We start from the raw sequence: 20,848 nt of genomic DNA, 5'->3' as shown, positions 1-20,848 counted from the left end.
ATACTTTCAGATGCCTGAAGAAAGCAGTCAGATGCACATTACAATTAGCATGCAGAGAGTCCTACAGAAAATAATTTAAATGCCTTTGTATAATGACAGCCCCCAGCTTGTAAAGTACAAAGTGCTTCTTCAGCTTCACTACTGTGAAACAAATCTCTTCTACTAAACACGTGCTCACTGCTCTTCAAGTGTGCATTATACACTGAAGAGCCAAAGAAACTGGTGCACCTGCCTAATATCGTGTAGGGGCCCTGCGAGCATGCAAAAGTGTTGCAACACGACATGGCATGGACTCGACTAATGTCTGAAGTAGTGCTGGAGGGAACTGACACCATGAATCCTGCAGGCCTGTCTATAAATCTGTAAAAGTATGAGAGGCTGGAGATCTCTTCTGAACCACATGTAGCAAGGCATCTCAAGATATGCTCAATGATGTTCGTGTCTTGGGGGTTTGGTGGCCAGCAGAAGTATTTAAACTCAGAAGTGTGGTCCTGGAGGAACTCATAGCAATTCTGGACATGAGGGGTGTCACATTGTCCTGCTGGAATTGCCAAAGTCCATTGGAATGCACAATGGACATGAGTGGATGCAGGTGATCAAACAGGATGCTTACGTATGTGTCACTTGTCAGAGTCGTATCGAGATGTACCAGGGGTCCCATATCACTCTAACTGCACACGCCCATCCCATTACAGAGCCTCCACCAGCTTGAATAGTCCCCTGCTGATATGCAGGGTCCGTGGACTCTTGAGGTTGTCTCCATACCCGTACACATCCATCTGCTTGATACAATTTGAAACAAGAATCGTCCAACCTGGCAACATGTTTCCAGTCATCAACAGTCCAATGTTGGTGGTGACAGGCCCAGGCAAGGTGTAAAGCTGTGTGTTAAGCAGTCATAAAGGCTACAAGAGTGGGCCTTCGGCTCCAAAAACCCATAAAAATGATGTTTTGTTGAATGGTTTGCATGCTGACACTTGTTGGTGGTCCAGCAATGAAATCCGCAGCAATTTGTGGAAGGGTTGCACTTCTGTCACACAGAGTGATTCTCTTCAGTCGACGTTGGTTCCATTCTTGTAGGTTTTTCAGCTGCAGCTGATGTTAGAGATTTCATGTTTTACTGGATTCCTGATATTCATGGTACACTTGTGAAATGATCGTACAGGAAAATCCGCACTTCATCACTACCTTGGAGATGCTGTGTCCATCGCTCTTGTGCTGACTACATCATCGTGTTCAAACTCACTTAAACCTGAGAGCCTGCCATTGTAGCAGCAGTAACTGATCTAACAACTGCACCAGACGCTTTTTGTCTAATATAGGCAAGGCTGATCGCGTATTCTACCTCTTTACATATCTGTGTATTTGAATACGCAGGCCTATTCCAGTTTCTTTGGTGCTTCAATACAAGTCAGACAAACTTTATAGAAATTTAAAATATGGTGTGGTATTCATGCATACTACACCAGAAACAGTTTAAAAAATGGCTCTGAGCATTATGGGACTCAACATCTGTGGTCATAAGTCCCCTAGAACTTAGAACTACTTAAGCCTAACTAACCTAAGGACATCACACACATCCATGCCCGAGGCAGGATTCGAACCTGCGACCGTAGCAGCTGCGCAGTTCCTGACTGAGCGCCTAGAACCGCTAGACCACCGCAGCCGGCAGAAACAGTTTAATTTGTTGCTGTTGCCTTCTTTAAGATCTACTATGATCAATAATAACTGTAAGTGCTTAAGTATAAAATTGTTCATAAAGTTAGCATACTTAGATCATTAAGTACCATTAACTAAATATAACGGACTTTTCGAAACTTGCCCAAAATAAAATGAATTTGATTCAGTTCAATAATTCTTAGAAACTAATCATCAAAATATCTGTTTTTCTTATGTAATAATATAAATCATCTTTTAGTTGCTAAGCAAGCTCCTTACTTTCTGTACCATTTACGTAACTAATTATTGTGTAAAACTTGACCACACTGTATGCCTTTATGAATTTTTCTGTATGAAAACTACTAAAAAGACAAATGAAGCTTCTGAGTCATTGGATTGAGTTGTACACAGAGACGGGCTGCACTCCATCCAGGTGCCAGTTGTGGTGAAGGAGGGATGGAGGATGGGGCGAAGGCTGAGCACTTGATCAGTCATCACTTAGTTAATGTTAATTTGTACTCACAGCTACTAACTTATTAATTTTATTTTACACATAAACATGGGCAACAGATCATTTTATATGAGTAAGATATTTCTATGCACTTGTGACTACATGTTTAATTGGGCCCACCTTTAAAATGAATTTACATTAATGACATCATGAATGCTAAAGTGTGGAACATAGGTTTTCTGTAAATATTTTTATTTGGAAAATTTAATGACTAACTATGTGTTTTAGTGTTGTATGCACGAAAATAAAAGAAGATTCTACAAAAGTGGTGTGTGCAATTCCTGAAAAAAGTTTATATAGCAATGTATTTTTGAATACTATGTCTAGATTAGCTGATCAACCTAATTTTCAAGATCACCTGAGTGTGCTAAGGTAATGGTAACACCTGGCCAATGAATAGCCTAAGGCCGTCTCTGCTTGTGCAGATGTTGCACGAACCACCCCTAAAGAGATTAAAAAATTCACTGGATTGCTAAAAAGTAATAATTTACCTGGTTATGAAGTGTTTATAGGTTTATATTAAAACCTTTATCAGTATTTATAGGATTACCCTTTAGCCAACTTTTTGATCAATCAATGACTTGGGATGTATTTCCTTATTTTGAGAATGTCGTTTGATAGAATGCTAATCCATTTTTTGGAGAACAACTTATTAACTGCCTCTCAGTTTGATTTTCATACAGAATTTTCCATGGAGCAACTACCATTTGACCTCACAAATGAAGACCTGCCAGAGCTAAAGAAGAAAAAAATATCCTGCCAGTAATTGTGATTTGGCAAAGCCTTTCACTTTGTGTATCATAAAATATTTGGCAAAATGAAATGTTATGGCATTAGTGGTGTACCACTTGCATGGGTGTAGTCCTCCCCACGTAGTAGAAAGCAGACTGTCTCAGTATCACAGGCATGAAACTAACCTCAGGATGGGGAACATTTCATATGGGATCTCACATGGATTGGTACTGGGACCATTTCTTAACCTATATAACCAATACTTCAATGGCTTTAGATAGCAGATCAGAACACAAGCACACTAATCAAGTATCGTAAGTCAAACTTTTATTGCTCAATTGATAGCAGAACAGGCCAACGCCTGGATCACAGCAAAAAAATTGAAGTTTCAGTCTCACAAAGACTTATACTATATGATATTGTACATGCAAATATGACCTAGTACCGAAAGTAGACACTAATAATGGTCATACACTAAATGACACACACTCTGTCAAGATCCTTGGGACCCAACAACTTAAAATGCAGTCAGTATGTTGACAACTAATCCAGGAGTTCGATTCAGCATGTTTTGTCCTTAGAAGCATCACTCAGTGCCTTAAAACAATCATGCATATTTTGTATTAACCAGTGGAATTATCACCTGAGGCAATGCAGCATAAGCAAATCAACTATGAGGGTATACTGAAAAGTAATGCCTCCGAATTTTTCATGTGAAAACTCTTCATGTTTTTTTAAATAAAACTAACTTTATTAATGTTTTATATCTTTATTTTTTGTCTACATATTTGCAGCCCTCTGCCTCTAGATGGTTCTGAGTTGTAGTGCGTAACGTGGCGGTGTGTCACATAACAATATTGGTACGTGAGAAGCAGCATGCTGTAACAACATTTTTAATGCAAAGAGTTCATCCACACATGGAGCACCCTCTCCTGCTGCATGACAATGCCAGTCCACACATGAGTGCTGCGACATCTGCAACACATCGATGCCTTGGATTCAACATCATCGATAATCTTTCACACAGTCCTGATTTGGCCGCATTCAATTTTCATCTGTTTCCAAAACTTAAAGAAAATATTTGAGAACTTCACATTGATAGTGATGAAGCAGTACAAGCAGAGGTGAGATTATGGCTCTATGAAGAAGTCATACATTCTACACTAATGGTATCAACAAAATGGTCTCTTGTTGGGAGAAAAGTGTTTGTCACCATGGGACTATGTTGAGAAATAAATATGTAGAACATTAATAATGTTTTATTTAAAGAGATTTAAGAGTCATCACACAAAATATCTGGAGGCTTTTCTTTTCAACATAACCTCATATTTATTTAATAGAACTGAACAGTAACAACTTTGTGCAAAGAGGATTGCCATCATCTTGCAGAATCCTTTTTAAGATTTTTTGAATTCTTACAGTCAGTTCTCAGTAGATTTACTCCTTGATGGTTATTGCTGCTGACAATAAAAATGTACATCTACTGTGCTGTGAACTACAAAATCACAATAGAAGACACAAAAATAATTTTCATGTAAGCTCTGCTTCCCATTCTAGGGTTCAGATAGGAGTTATGTACTCTGGTGTAAAGGTACCTCCTCTAATCTAACATGAAGCAAGAAAATAGGAACCCAGCCTTGCTCAAGAGAAAAATAAAAACATGATTAGCCCCTCTTTCTGTTGCCTACATGGCAAGCAGCAGTATTTGCTGTAAATCTGCATGACTAATAGTGATGTACTGTAACTGTGACCAATAATTACAGACACAATAGTGTTCTTTGGAAAAAAAGTGACATACACAGAGAATATCAATCTACTAATAGGAGATAAACAGGAGCTTATTTCAATGCAGCAGCTTTCTTTTTAATTTATTTCACTAAATTTAGCTGACATGAGAATGAAAGTGTGAGGCAGTATAGTGACAGTTCATTGTTAACGTAGTTAAAAGATCATGTTTGTATGCCTTTTGTTGATGAACATCTTTACTCATTCTTCACCCCTAAAAGTGCTACTCCTTGATGAGATCTAGACAGTATGAGGGAATGAGGGAGTGAATGCGTGATTAAACTGAACATGGAAGATATGAAAGAATTCCCATAAATGAAGTGAAGTTCATATACAGTCAAATTTAAGTTTCTGAGGACTGGTGTTAAATATTATAATTAATCTCTTACCTATATAAATTTCTTACACAACTAGTATGAATTCAGAAGCAGAATAAAATTTGGTATGTTGTTTAACCTCTACTACATCACTCAGAAATAAGAAACCCAGATAAGAAGGAGTACATCTAAATAGTCTTAGCATAAGGAATAGTTATTTAGTCATACCAGAGTATGGTGGTGGATAACCAGGTTGTCCACTAGGTTGATATGACATGTCTCCTTCCTGCTCCTGCACAAAGAATAAGAACACCTGAATATTAAGTTAGTCGCTGATCAGAGTGAACAGAATGAGACCATCATAACCAACAGTACACAGGTAGCCAATGTATTTAACAATCACTTCTTAAGTGTAGGAGAAAAAATTGGTGAGAATAGTTCAAAAGAAAAAGCCAGGCAGTACATAGAAGAGGCACTTTTGAAAAATTTTTGTCAGATTAAGTTTCATCTAACAACCTCTTGTGAAATAAGGAAAATTATTAAATCTTTGAAAAATAAATGTTCTGTTGGAGTAGATGACATCTCTAACAACTTATTAAAACAATGAGAAGCAATTACAGTTGATGTTTTCAGTCACATATGTAATGCATCACTGACTCAGGATATTTTTCCAGACAGATTAAAATATGCCATTGTCAAGCCTCTCTACAAAAAGGGTGAAACCACAGATGTCAATAATTACCGGCCAGTATCCTTACTTACAGCACTTTGAGAAAGTAATGTACTCAAGAGTGTTTAGTCATGTCAACAGTAATGGGATACTTAGTAAATCGCAGTTCGGATTTCAGAAATGCTGTTCCACTGATACAGATATATACAATTTCACTGTTCATATAATAGAGTCTTCAAATAGTAAAATGTCACCAGTAGGAATATTCTGTGACTTATCCATAGCATTTGATTGTGTGAACCATGACATTATGTTCGAGAAATTACAATTCTATGGTAAAAATGGAACAGCATATGAGTGGTTTAAGTCATATCTACAGAACAGGAAGCAAAAAGTCTCTTTATATGCTTTAAGTGATTCAAAGGAGTTTGCCACTTCATCTAACTGGGGTGAAAATACATTAGGTGTTCCACAAGGTTCGATCATGGGTCCCCTCCTGTTCTTGATATATGTGAATGACCTCCCTTCTTATGTGAAACAAGATGCTGAACTGACACTCTTTGCTGATGATACAAGCAAAATTATTAATCCAGTAAAAGAAAGTCTAATAGAAAATGATACAAATAAGGTCTTTGGAAAAGTTATTAATTGGTTTTTTGCGAATGGGCTTGCTCTGATCTTTGAAAAAACACAGTACATCCAATTTTCTGCTGCAAAAAGTATAATTCCTTCAATAAACATAACACACCAAAAGAAGTCAGTAGCCCGGGTAGAGCATGCTAAGTTTTTAGGTGTACATATAGATGAGAATCTTAATTGGAAAAGTCATTTTTGGATCTCCTAAAGGGACTAGGTTCAGCAACTTTTGCAATCAGAATAATTGCCAATTTTGAGAATGTAGAAATTAGTAAGCTAACATACTTTGCATACTTCCACTCTCTGATGTCATACAGAATAATATTCTGGGGCAACTCAACACTTAGGCAAAAGGTATTCACTGCTCAAAAGAAAGTAGTTAGAATAATTTGTGGGGTCATAGTCTCACATCTTGTAGGCATGTGTTTAAAAGGTTAGGCATTCTTACAACTGCTTCACAGTACATTTACTCAATAATGAAATTTTTTCTCAACAACATGGACCAGTTTAAAATAATCAGCGACATTCATGATTACAATACCTGAAAAAAAGAAAGACCTACACTATCCTTTACTTAACCTATCTTTGGCACAGAAAGGGGGAAAATATGCTTCTATAAAACTTTTTGATAAATTACCAGATGAAATAAAATGTCTGACAGACAGCAGTAATAGTTTCAAAAACAAATTGTAATCATACCTCCTTGACAACTGCTTCTATACCATAGATCAATTCTTGAATATGAGTAAATAAATCTGGAGACATAACATATGCATTTTGTGCCATTTAAGAGAATGGGATAGATAATAGAAATATTTAGGTTTAACACTATAATGTAAAAAAAAAAAAAAAACACAACCTTGTTTCCTGTGGGCATTTCTTGTGCATTTGACATGTTCCACATCTTAATGGATTTCCCGTGCTATTGATCAATGGAACACATGACTAACTAACTCAGTAGTGGTTTAGAGATTACATGTTATGATACTTATGAATATCTAATCTTGAAAAGTTTTGGCTGGAATGGTACTTTTAGTGATAAACTAATTTAATGACACATTAAGTGTATTTTCTTTTATGTATTAATTTACTGTCTCTCTCTTATCTTTGATTACATGGCCACACAACTACTTATAATCCTCTGACTTATAGATGTGATGGGCTGCAACCTAATCTCTTCACATGGTGTTATCTGCTGAGAAAATTCTTTTTCTGGTTGAGTTTGAAAATTATCTACTATAAATCTGTTTTTAATTCCTAATGTAATTTGAGCCATATACCATCATAACTGATTCGACCTCTAAGGTGTTGTCACCTGGCTCGACTACTTACACTTGATGGACAGACACTGAAGATACAAGAATTAGAAAAAAATACTATTAACAAAACGACTAATATGGTGTAAGGGCAGCTTTAACATCCAATACAAAATAATAACACGAATGCCTAACCTATTACAGAATATCCATTATGGTTCAAAATTGGAAGAAAAACAATCTAGCTTGTGCAATTCCCTAAAGTTTTTCATAAATACAAACTACATTGGGCTACAGCAGATGTATTGAAGCACATTGAACACTGTCATTTAGCACCAGTTCCATTGCTCTCTGAAGTCTTTTACTTGCATTCACCTCTTCAGAAGTGTTATGTAAACAGTAGTTCTACTGCAATTGACTTTTTTGACTTTTTCGTTGAGTTTATGTGCTTTACATGCAGAGCAAGGTCAGTGACATGGTACTGGTCTTCGTATATGATAGTAATATCCTGTCATTCTCCAGAGCTCAACATCTCACTCATGGGGGAGGGAGGGGGGCAGAGAGACCTAACTTGGTTTTCCAGATGAACCAAAAAGGTGACATGGAGACATGAATGTTTATTATCCTAGAGTCACTAGCACGTGTCCATAGTATGTGAATTGCAAAACTATGCTTTACATTATGTCTGATGCAAATACTGTATGATCAAGTGCAATAGGTACCAACTGAATGAGGCAGTGCAGTTGTTAAGACACTGACTTCATTTTCAGAGGGATGGAGTTCTCTCAGTTTGACCATCCTGATTTGGGTTTTCCATGGTTTTTCTAAATCATTTCAGGCAAATACCACAATGGATCCTCCAGCAAGGCAATAGATGATCACCTGTCCTAGCCTTCCAAAACACAAGTGTATATTCTGTGTGTATGAATATTGGAACTATTTATTTTCTTTGCATTGTGATGGATAGATCGCGTATCATCATGAGATGTTCCTGGATGAATGAATACAGGAATAGGCAGTAACACTTCCACAAATGTTACACTACATCAGAAAAACTGGTGATGATGTGTACGCATTATAAATAAGACAGGAACAGGCTTCACAACTGGAGTGTTCATGTTATATCAACCATCCCTTCTATGCTTCAGGTGTATCCAGAATGTGCCATTGTACTCTATGTTTTCTTTCTACAGAACATGAAGAAGGTAAATTTGATATGGGTTCAATCTAGCATAGCCACAGCCAGAAAGCCCAGCAGACGCAGTTTTTTTCTAACTACAGAATTTATGGTTGGCTGGTTTGAGGGATGGGATCAAACAGCGAGGACATCAGTCCCATCAGAATAGGGAAGGATGGGGAAGGAAGTCAGCCGTTCCCGTTCAGAGGAATCATCCTGACATTTGCTTGAAGTGATTTAGGGAAATCACGGAAAACCTAAAGCAGAATGGTCGGATGTGGTTTGAAACATTGTCCTCCCGAATGCGAGAATTTATTTTTCATGTGCTTCTGCAAAGAAGTGACTGACTGCAACATTGCTGGTTTAGAGTGACAATCATGGTATGCAGCTATAAATGCTCTGCACTTGTAGAAGTTTCTGTAGAATTTGCAGTTCCAACAAATGGAATAAAAATTCTCTAAATAACAGTCTACGGTCATGTTTAATGCCCACACTGGCTACAACATTCACATCAGGGCACCCAGAACACTACTTGCTGTCAGAGAATGCATGACATAGGTATGCAGAATGAGCCTAAACTCAACCACCACCATTCAAGACTTCAACTACAGTGTATGCTAACTTATTCAATGTTTCTGCAGGAATTTTAGTGCATTTCCACTGTGTGAGTTTACTCTGGAGAGTTGTAAGAACTGAGGAGTAACACAGCAGTAAAATCCAGATTACACCCAGCGACTCACTGGGTTGGTGTTATGTTACTTGTGGTGCAGATGAAAACTGATTCTGATAGATAGTGACTACACTGATTGTTTATGGATGCAGACGGAATTGCCCACTGTCTGTAAACAGCTAGAAGCTGTGTTGGACACGGTTAACAGGCTTCAGACAGCTGCCTGGCCAGGCCTGCTGTGGCATTGCGGCACCTGAGATGAATGCCTCGGCACCTCTGGAGCCTGTAGTGTCACATGGGATTCTGATGTTTCAGTGCCCTCAGATTTGGATGTCCCGGCTAGTTGATACAGTTCTAATAGTGAATGGCAAACAGTGGTGGGGTTGTGAACGTCTGGACAGAAAGTGAAAGTGAGTACTGGCCGCACAGATGTTCCCATACACCTTAAAAATAGGTATTAGGTACTTTGACTGCCGAAAGTACATCTAAGCCAGCATGAGATGCCTCATCCATTGGGACTGAGGCCAAACTTGCTGAAAGATCCAGACAAGTACAGACTGTGGGATTGCTTACCATTGAGAGCTCCAAGATTAGACGGATGATGGGGCTCATTAGGAAAAAAGCAAGTAGTTTGTGAAAGAAACCCAGCATCCACCCTGTTTGTTTGCTGAGGGATGAGGGCTGTCATGTCCAAGACAGAGCACACTCTGCTGCAGTATCATTAAGCGTACTACGTGCACCCGGCTGCAAATCGTGTCTCGTACAAGTATGAGTGACACCTGTCACCTGGGTTCAGAAGCCATCCTCGGGTCTTAGTGAAGAGAGCTAGCCTCATTGGGGGAGGTGGAGGGGGGGGGGGAGTAGGGGAAGCAGAGCTTGTATTTTGCAGCATTGTTTCCAGAACAGATCAGGCTCCTCTGGGATGGAGCAGCGTGGAAAGCTTAAATCAGATCTATAGTAGAATGAGGAGCTACAAAATACGGTGTTCCCCAAGGCATGTTCCATGGACCACTGATCATTTTAGTGTACATCAATGACCTATCGCCATCAGTAAACATTAAGGCAAATATAGTAATGTTTGCTGATGATAAATTTATCTAGGTCAACGGTGTGTAACCCACAATGCAGATTACAACTAAAACAGTAACACAACAAGTATACAAATGGTTCACAGAAATGCAGTTTCAGATAGGAAATAACAAGCTACAAGCTCTTGGAATAGATATTAACACATAAATGCCCAATTCTTTAAGGAACCAAACTCCCATGTAAAAAACAGTTTCAAATGTCTGATTACTTTACAAATGAGTTATTGTTTTAATACTCAATGTTAAGCACATACACGAGAAAAAGTTTGTAAAGGATTTGAAGTTATACTTAAAGTTTGTTTGGAGTTGCTATCTGCTCTTGTTATCAAACAATGAATGAATATAGTCTGGGTAATTTTTGCTCCATTTCCAGCAAAAGCTAGTTTTACATACCTCTCAATGTTTATGAAGTCATATCTCCTGAATTATGCATTGTACAATGATATAATTCTGCAGGTAAACTCAATGGTATATTTGGACATTGTGTGCAATTTGTGTTTTGAAATGAGATGGTGGTAAAGAAGTAATAACGTAAAAAATCATGTCTGATGCTGCATGAACAGCAAAAATGTAGTAAGCGATAAACTTTTTTCCTTCCATCATTTTGTGGGAGGGCATCAGTGGGAAAAAGTTTCACAAATATTTGAAATTACGTGTAAAATTTGTTGGAAGTCACAAAGTGCTCTCATTCTCAAATTAGGGATGAATCTGTAATACTTGTATTTTCTGTTAAACTTCTAACGTAAGGTTGTACCTCTTAATGAGTTAACAATGGCAGCATTTTACATTTTCTAAATTTTGTCAGTAATTACGCAAAATATCAAAAACCAAATTTTTGTTACCCTGGAAGCTTTAGGCAGACAACCTGCAACTGGTACCAGGTTCTGGGTCGTCACTTAGTAATGTAGATGGTCATCAAATAAGTGAAGCTTGTCATACAAGATTTCTAGGCATACCAATGGATAATAAATTAAGACTGAATGAACATACAGATCAGCTGTTCAAGAAACTGAAGTCAGCATGCTTTGCACTAAGAGCTGTTTTGCCATATGTCAACAGGTTGGTTGTCCGATTTGGCGGAAGAGACCAAACAGCGAGGTCATTGGTTCCTTCAAGTTAGGAAAGGAGGGATAAAGAAGTCAGTCACGCCCTTTAAAAGGAACCACCCTGGCATTGGCCTGAAGTAATGTAGGAAAATGACGGAAAACCTAAATCAGGACGGCTAGATGTGGGTTTGAACCGGCATCCTCCCAAATGCGAGTCCAGTGTGCTAAACACTGCGCTACCTCACTTGGTATATGTTAACAGGTACATAATAATGTTGTCAAATTTCATATATTTCAGTTCATTGATGTCATACGGTATGGTGTTCTGGGGGAAAGACTGTAACAGTGGGAAAAGTTTTTGAACTACAAACATGAGCTGTAAGGTTGATCTATGGTGTAACAAACTGGATACCCTGTAAGCACAGACGCTTTGAATAGTGATACAAGTCAGGACATTTACTCATTGATGATATCTGTAATCCAGAATAACAATCAGGACACAAGGCAGAAGCACAGCCTTCACAAAGGCTCACTAACTCTTAATATAGTGTAAAAAGGAGTTATCCAGTCAGGAATAAGAATTTACAATAAACTTTCACTGGATGTAACAGAGGAGACTGACAACCTCATATATTCAAGAGGAATAATTCCTCGTAAAGCATACTATATATAATTTAAGTGGATTTCTAGAGCTATAACTTTCGTAAAAGACGTATTGTGTTATGAATGACGAATGACATTAATAGTGTATGCTAACGTATGTACTGGGTTTGAATGTAAGTTTTTAGCTTTTTCCCATAAGTTTAACAAACACAACAAATACACATAACAGAGATTAAAGTCATCAATAATATATTCTCCTTCACTATCTACAACAGTCTGCCAGTGCTGGGGTAACTTTTGGATTCTGGGACTATAAAAATCATGTGGTTTCGAGGTAAAGAACTCGTCGAGCCATGTTTGGAGGGCATTTTCACCCAGAAAGAAAGTTCCTTGAAGGTTATTTGATAGAGAGTGGAAAAGGTGAAAATCCGAGGGTGCAAGATGTGGTGAATAAGGTGGCTGTGAATGACTTTCCTAGCCAATTCCTGTACAGCACTTTTTGTCAGTCTAATAGAATGCAGGAGGACATTATCATGGAGTAGCATCACTTCAGTGATGGCTATACCTCAGGGAAGCAATTTGTAATACACCACACCACTGCTGTTCCATGAGATGCATTACTTTATCTTTTGTGGATGCACACAGGTGTTTGTACAGGGAGCTGCTACTTTTTTTTGGCTTAACCATTACTTTCTTTTCCTTATGTTAGCAAAAGGACACCATTCCTCTTCACCACTAATGATATAGGATAGGAATAGTAAGTGTTGTTCATGAGCCAACTGATGACTAGCAAGTAGAGATTCACATATGGCCACCCACTCATTTTTGTGATTTTGGCTCAGAGCATGCAACTTTCTAACCTTCCCCAGGGCATGAAAATATCATATGATGGTGGAATAGTCACAGTTCATCACATCTGCCAGTTCTCGAGTCCATTGATGTTGGTCATTGTAGATTAATGCATTTAAGCGATCTTCATTAAACGCCGAAGGTCTTCCTGGATGTGGAGAATCACTAATGTAAATAGGTCCTGCTTAAAATGAGAAAACAATTTTCTTGCTATGCTCTGTCCAGTGGCATTATCCCCACACAGTGTGCCAATGTTTCTGGCTGCCTCTGCCACTGTTGCCCCTCTACTGAACTCCAACAGAAGAATACATCGAAAAAGTCCCGATTTCTACATATGGTACTACATTTGCTAGCTTCCACAGCTTCATTCACTATCTCCAAACGTCAAAATGACAATACATAAGCTCAGATAGAAACAGTGAACAACAATTTAAAAAATGACAATTGATAAATAAACCCACAGCAACCGGAATTCCAACATGCACAAAAAAATGCTACAAACTTAATAATATTGTATACCTTATGCATAATTTTTTTTTTTTCTAGTATTTTTCTCGATGCAATACTTTATTCTTTGATTCATACAGTACAAGATATGTACAAAAACAAATTAAAATGACAAAATAAAAACTCAATCAACCATACCACTTGCTCCTCCATGCTCAGCATGTAAGCTGTGCAAGGCGCATCGTGTTCCCCTGTTCTTGTTGTGATTAATCCTGTGTTTGCAAGTGACCGACACAATATGATTAACATTTTTTTAAGTGGACTGTAGCAGCATCAAGGCTCTCATTCTGTGCACTTGATATATACATGACAATTAATGCCATTACATAAACCACAGTCTGCTTTTCCAGTTCACTGTTTATGTTGTTCACACTCCAAAGAATTATTAATCTTGTCTGATGCCAACACAAACTCAAAATAATATATATAGCATTGCTGGTGTATGAGATGGTTGTTGCTATGCCTGATAATAGGATCACAGTCAGAGAACTATGTAGTGAGACAAAAACAGCCAATAAGTGAGCAATAGGAAGACAGCCTATGCCACTGAGTACTGACCATTCTCAACACAAGTAAAATGACACATACCTCAAATATTTGTTTCTAGACATATGTTTATAAGACTTTTTCTTCTAGGTTAGATCAGGATTGTCTCCTGTAAAAATATGAGTCCTTTTACAACTCCCATTATAAATTATACACTCCACATGTCATTATGAGGGAGATGTTAAGACAAATACCATAATTAAATGTGATAGTCATAAAGTATCAATTCTCATCTTGAAGAAAATAGTGTGTTTGCAAGAACCTGCCAGCAGTCCTGGTGAACACTGAACTCCCCACATCACAGTTCTGTAGCATACCAGGTGCAGCCCACTGGCAAAGTGGAGTATCATGTGGTAATCCATTTTCTGCATTTGAAGAGGAACAACAGCAACAATCTGTGCTGAGTTGGTGAAAGTGTATAGCAATAGCATGTCATCAAATGATAAAGTGGCTTCCAGTGTTGTCAAATATGCCTGAATGATGATAAATGAAATGACAGATTATCTCTGAGGCTCTACTGCTCAAATACTTGTGTATCACAATCAAGGTAATAATGGCAAAAGTGAAAATCAGTTGCGGCTCAGCTTTCAACATCCAGCAAAACATACTGAGAATGACAAAGGTTATTACCCCCTCGATTCTGTGACTGCTCACACCAAGGGATCAGCGGAGATGTTGCAGTTGAGACAGACCAATCCTGATGACTCCCGTAGCCACCTAATCACCATGGATGAGAGATGGGTGTATCACTACAGCTCTTAGACCAAACAGTAAAGATAGTAGTGGGAACATTTGAATCCCCACAGTTGAAAAAGGTGAAGGCCCAACTACAATTGGCCAAATTGATGCTCAGTGCTTTTTGAGACTGGCATGCTATGGTGCTAAAATGTTGCGCTTGTAATGGGAAAACCACCACAGGAGCATACATAAACCTCCTGGTGAGGTCACAAGAGGCTGTCAAGAAAAAGCATCACAGGAAGCTGTGTACGGGATGTGTCTGCTACACCGCAATGCTCATTCTACTCAGGACCAAATTTCAAATGGCTCTGGGCACTATGGGACATAATATCTTAGGTCATCAGTCCCCTAGACTTAGAACTAATTGAACCTAACTAACCTAAGAACATCACACACATCCATGCCCGAGGCAGGATTCGAACCGTAGCAGCAGTGATCAAAGCAGTCATGACAGCAATAAAAGATTGGTTCAGAAGTGGAATTAAAATTCAGGGTGAAAGAGTATCAATGATGAACTTCACTGATGACATTGCTGTCTTCACTGGAAGTGATAAAGAATTACAGGTCCTACTGAACCAAATGAACAGTCTACTAAGCACAGAATATGGATGAGAGCAAACAAAGAAAGATGAGGAGTAGCAGTATTGAGATTAGTGACAAAATTAACATCAAAATTTAGGACCACAATTCTGTTACCTTGCAAGCAATATAAGAGTATGACAGATGGTGCAAGGAGGACATAAAAAACATATTAGCACAGACAAAGAAGACATTCCTAAGCAAAAGAAGTCTACTAGCATCAAATATCGGCCATAATTTGAGGAAGAAATTCCTAAGAATGTGCACAGAATGCATGTGGAAAGTATTGAGAAGAAGGGACATGATGACAGGATGAGTGTTTAGATATCAGAGAATAGCTTCCATGGAAGTAGCGGGAGCTATAGAGGGCATGGAAAGACCCAGATTGGAATATATCCAACAAAAAATTGAAGATGTTGGGTGCAAGTCCTACTGCTGAGATGAAGAAATTGGCACAGGAGAGGAATTTGTGCAGGTTGAATCAAACCAGTCACATGGCTGAAAAAAAAGAGGGCACTGAATAAACTGTATTTTGTCTGCATTTAGAAAGAGTATATGTAGATCAAACCACTTTAGCACATCACCACAGACAGTATTTACAGTTTCTTCAAGATTATTGTCAACTGTTAACATAATGGTATTAACACCAGCAAAAAGTGTATAATGAGTCTCTACACTGGTACACATTTGAAGGGTCATCAATGGAGTTGAGGACCAAGTGTAGAGGCCTGTGTGACTCCACAACTGACAGTGTTCAATTTAGAAGGTACAAGCAATCCATTTATGATATTACACGAAACCTTCTGCTTTTTGTCATTCAGGTAGTATTTAATCCACATCCTTGCAGGTCTACCTCACTGTTCAATTTGAATTTCTGCTTGACTATCTATAATTGCATTGCAGAATTAAATCATTTCTCAAACAGCATATGACATTCTGGTACGCCATATTCCCCACTGTTTGTCCTTCACATGTAACTTTTCTATACTCTGCTCAACTCACAACAAAAACATAACAAATGGGTGAGTGTCACAATGGTGGTGGTCATACAGTTTGCTTAACATATGTTTGCAATGAATGCCCAGAAATAACCACAGCCACATATGAAGCTGTTTAAAGGGTAAGCACGATTCATTAACCAAAACAATGAAAACCATCTAGTTCTCAATTTGGAAAGAAACTGATAAAATACTGAACACTACACACATCATTTCTGCACTGTTATGCATTTACGAAACATTTCTTCATGTAATCAAACATATCTTTTTGTAGTATAGATGCCTTAGACATTATATATTTATTTTTCATTTTATTACATTCACACCATGAAAGGACATCTTAATGTTTCAAAATAAAAAAGCTGCTTGACACTTTACTTTAAAGAAACTCAGCACCACTATTTGTATGCCCAACATGTGTAATACTTCACATACTCACAAGAAGAGACTAAAATACGTGGGGCACAAAGGTAGAATACATATCACACAGGATATTTTTTAAACCAACTTTAAATCACATACAATGGCTCTAGTGCTGTATGTAGTAGCATACAGACTTACACATGACAGTCTTTCGTGTCAGTAAGATTGAGTTTTCACACGAGAAGAAAAGTCTGAGTAACAGTTTCCAAACGAAATGCAACGATAAAAAATTTTTAGTAACAACAGATTGCCTTTTTCACAAATGGTGAAAATTTACTCATGGTGAACTACTGTTATTTAAATATTCTTTCTTGGAATAGTTAGGGCGTCAATAATTATTTACGTTTATGACGACAATCTCTAGGTGAACAGAGTAGGTCCGTAATATTTCATATTTGACACTGTGTAAATATAATTACAATAGTACAATTAATATTAATTTGCACGCTTTCTTAGTTGATACCAATCTGCGAACTTCATCGTATTTATTTAACTTTGTGTAAGCTTAGAGGATCTATGCAAATGTTGGTTCGCTCGTTAATATTCTTTTTACGAAGCTGCTTCAGACAAGTGCTACACTATGTCAAGGAGGGAGTAAAGCAATACTTTTCACAAGCGAATGGAAATATGCACAACCCTAACTCTAGACGTTGGTTTGATAAAGAGAAAAAATCTCTACACTTAGCTCTTCCTAGATTACACTTTGACGCAACCTGTACGCTACGATATTATGTTCTACACACATGTTACAAAGTTACACTAAGCAGGAACACGGTAAGCCGCATACGCTAATGTTACTGGGAGTGTCATCTGCTACAGAAAGAAAAGCAAACAGAGATTGACGAATCTGATATTAATTATAACATAATACAATAAACGATTAGACAATTGCAGAAAGCGTTATAATAAGTATGTGGAAATTAATTAGTACTTGGGAGCCAAAGGGCGAAATAAATACTTTCCTACCTTTACAAACAAATTGCAGACACCTCCGTATCTTTCTGCTTATTATGATGATGCAATCCGCACTGTACACGGTCACGTGACAATACGTCACAGCCACAGTATTTCACTTTCTACATTTGCCACTAGAGTACTCTGATGTTTACTATGTGAAGCGGTGGCGATCTATGAATCGTCATATCCGCTGTAGCAGTTACTGAATTCACCGCTAGAGACCGCTAGGTGTCATCCAATGTGCGCGTTGACTGTCGAAAGTCCACAAGCGGCGCTGCATTGTGCTGCAAAAATCAGTCTTGTAAGATGGCGACAGGAGTGAAGAGCTAAGTGTGCGATGGCTCGTGTTCCTGGTGGCTTAAATTCTTTTCGAGTGTTATTAGCGTTTCAGTGAGAGATTTTGGTCAGTAGTGTGCAGTTTTCAATTTGTGTGAGGAATATCTGACCGTGAAAGAACCGAAATGCGCGAGTTCAAAGTTGTCGTCCTCGGTTCGGGCGGGGTTGGCAAAAGTGCTCTCACCGTCCAGTTTGTGTCTGGTTGTTTCATGGAAAAATATGATCCTACGATTGAAGATTTCTACAGGAAGGAAATAGAAGTCGACAATTCGCCGTGTGTGCTGGAAATTCTGGATACAGCCGGTACAGAACAGTTCGCGAGTATGCGCGACCTGTACATCAAGAATGGACAAGGGTTTGTTGTGGTGTATAGCCTGACAAACCATCAAACGTTCCAAGACATCAAAACAATGAAGGACTTGATCACTCGCGTTAAAGGGACAGAAAAAGTACCTATATTACTGGTAGGAAATAAGGTAGACCTCGAGCACCAGAGGGAGGTAGCGACGAGTGAAGGTAGTGGTTTAGCGCAGATGTGGGGATGCCCATTTGTGGAAGCAAGTGCCAAAAACAGGACAAATGTCAATGAAATGTTTGCCGAAATAGTCAGGCAAATGAATTTCAGCCCCGAAAAAGAAAAGAAGAGCTACTGCTGCTGCACTGTTCTGTAAGGAACGTCATATCGACTGACGATATATGGTGTGTACAGAATTGTAAAGTGATGCAGAATTACAATTAGGGCCTACATCGCATTTGAAACTGGTATTGTTCCACTTGACTGGCCAACTTTTTAGATCGTTGTCGTTGTTTTTGGTGTGTATTACATACGTGTATTTCCTTAGAAATTAAATCAGTGTTTCCCATGTTTTCCTTTGATTTGTAAATTTATGCCTTTTAGACATTGTACAGAAGCCCTATGTTTGCTCTCTGCGGGGCTGTAGTAAGGGTTATGCAGATATTACAAAAAGATTATCGCTTATTTTGAAAATACCCGCAGTGTATTAAGGTAGAAACTACATTTCTTTAGCAGCCTAAATGTGTGTAAGCAGTCTACTGTTAATCTGCTGTAAATTATGCAACTTGATTCCAATGCAAATCGTTGGTTTTTGATACAAAGATGACGCTCTGTGTTTCAACCTGCACTTCCTATGTGTCTGGTGGTGTGCATTCTTGCGAATGTAGCAGGTTCCGCAAGTGCTGCTTCAAAACCCAGTTGGCCACAATTTTTAGGTGTGCAGTATTTCACTCCATTGTACTCTACACTGTGGAAGTTTCAGTAAGTGTGCACAGATCCGCTGCACGAGCAGTCACATTGAAATATTTTCTATTTAATTTTTATATAGTCATATTTCATTCACTGAATTTTATTGAGGTGATTCACTACATCGATTCAGCCTGGCCTAATCAGTGTCAGTCACTGTGCCACATTTGATGGTACTGCACTATTATCAGTGCACATCAATCTAACGTCCTACATTTTTATAGTTGGTGCTGAATTTTACATATAATTTGATACTTTAAGCACGTACCCGTTGTGTACAGACAGCATATTTAGTGAGAGCAGAGTTGTTTGTATAACTATGGTGCCGAGTCTTAGCTTTTAGACTGTTATCCTTTGATGTGAATAATCATTTGGAACTTCCTTGTTCATAAAACCGGTTGTATATGCAATTTTTGCATTTATCTTGAATCGTTCTTTTCTACAGTAGGCTGTTAGTTTCTGCGAGGATGTCATCTCCGTTTTGTGACAGAACCATAAAGTATGGTACTTGTTCATGGATATATCAAAAATGATTCAGTATGTACCTACATTCGGATTTAAATTAAATTTTGAGCCATCATATGTACTTAGTGGTTAAAAGCAAAACTTCTTTTTTTCTATGTGTGGGAGTGCACTGAAATCATGTTTAACTTGTGATATTTACCGTGAATGTAAATACAAGAGTGAAGTGAGGACATAATTAATGGCTGGTATTGTAAAACATATATCTATCTATCTATTCACAGTTACTATAGCAAACAAAGTCCTACTTGTGCGAACAGAATGGTAGGAGGTTATAATGTGAAAAAAAAGAAAAAAAAATCAGGTTGGGTCCACTTTCGAAAGTGCTTTGTTATTTTTGTCTGCGTATATATTCCTAAAGTGTTGCACGTTTTGTATATAATATGAAAGTAGACAGCAGAACAATTTGTTGAAAATGCCCTGACTTTTTTATGCGTGATTATTTATTAATTTGTAACCTCCTTTGCACTGCAGCCACATACAGTGAATCCGTCTGATTTTGTAGGTATACAAGGAAAGGGTTGTACCATATCAGATTTTGAATATGAAATGATTTTTAAAATTTAGAACTAAATAAATCCTTTTTACTTTCTTGTGGGAGGTGCAATTTGTAATGGGCTTTATGTGAGCCAGTTAACGCAGTTGAGGCTGGGAAAGACTGGTCTGATACTGAAAACACAGCAGTGATGTAACTTGAATTGTTGTAGCTCTTTACTGCTGTAGTGCAGCACTAGAAGTGTTGTTTGTATGTACATATTGATTGAGCTAGTCAGATTTTTAGGTTTTGCATTGAATTGTGATATTGGGTTAATTTATAAATAAGTCTTGATGAAGGAAAATGATTGAAGTCTTTTCCTACTTGCTACCAAAGAGAACTGAACTAATATTAGTATAATGTTGCATTACATACTTTAAAAGGTTTCTACAATGTTATGTTGCTGAGTTATAATAATTTATTTGTTAATGTTAGGATTTCATTGTA

The 20,848-nt window shown here is 37.9% G+C and overlaps 2 protein-coding genes across 3 annotated transcripts in view; one reads left to right on the top strand and one right to left on the bottom strand.

The window, feature by feature from the left end:
- LOC126457615 (phospholipid scramblase 1) overlaps positions 1 to 17,841 on the bottom strand; it is a 160,187-nt gene extending 142,346 nt beyond the window's left edge. Inside the window, exons 1-2 of one of the 2 annotated variants that reach the window (XM_050094070.1) lie at positions 17,757 to 17,841; positions 5,233 to 5,296 (exon numbers count right to left, since the gene is read on the bottom strand). In XM_050094070.1, the coding sequence (XP_049950027.1) occupies positions 5,233 to 5,281 (49 nt within the window). In that variant the 5' untranslated portion in view covers positions 5,282 to 5,296; positions 17,757 to 17,841. Of the gene's footprint in view, positions 1 to 5,232; positions 5,297 to 16,928; positions 16,948 to 17,756 lie in introns of those variants that run through there. The other variant, XM_050094071.1, reaches the window with a different exon arrangement.
- Positions 17,842 to 18,022: 181 nt separating this feature from the next.
- LOC126457616 (ras-related protein Rap-2c) lies at positions 18,023 to 18,946 on the top strand. The gene has a single exon (XM_050094072.1). It carries the CDS (start codon positions 18,209 to 18,211, stop codon positions 18,752 to 18,754), a length of 546 nt encoding a protein of 181 aa, XP_049950029.1. The 5' UTR covers positions 18,023 to 18,208; the 3' UTR covers positions 18,755 to 18,946.
- The last annotated feature ends 1,902 nt before the right edge of the window (positions 18,947 to 20,848 follow it).

This window comes from Schistocerca serialis, chromosome 2 (genome assembly GCF_023864345.2).
Source record: "Schistocerca serialis cubense isolate TAMUIC-IGC-003099 chromosome 2, iqSchSeri2.2, whole genome shotgun sequence".
Classification (NCBI taxonomy): Eukaryota; Metazoa; Arthropoda; class Insecta; order Orthoptera; family Acrididae; genus Schistocerca; species Schistocerca serialis.
This window is presented reverse-complemented; position numbering and strand designations above follow the sequence as displayed.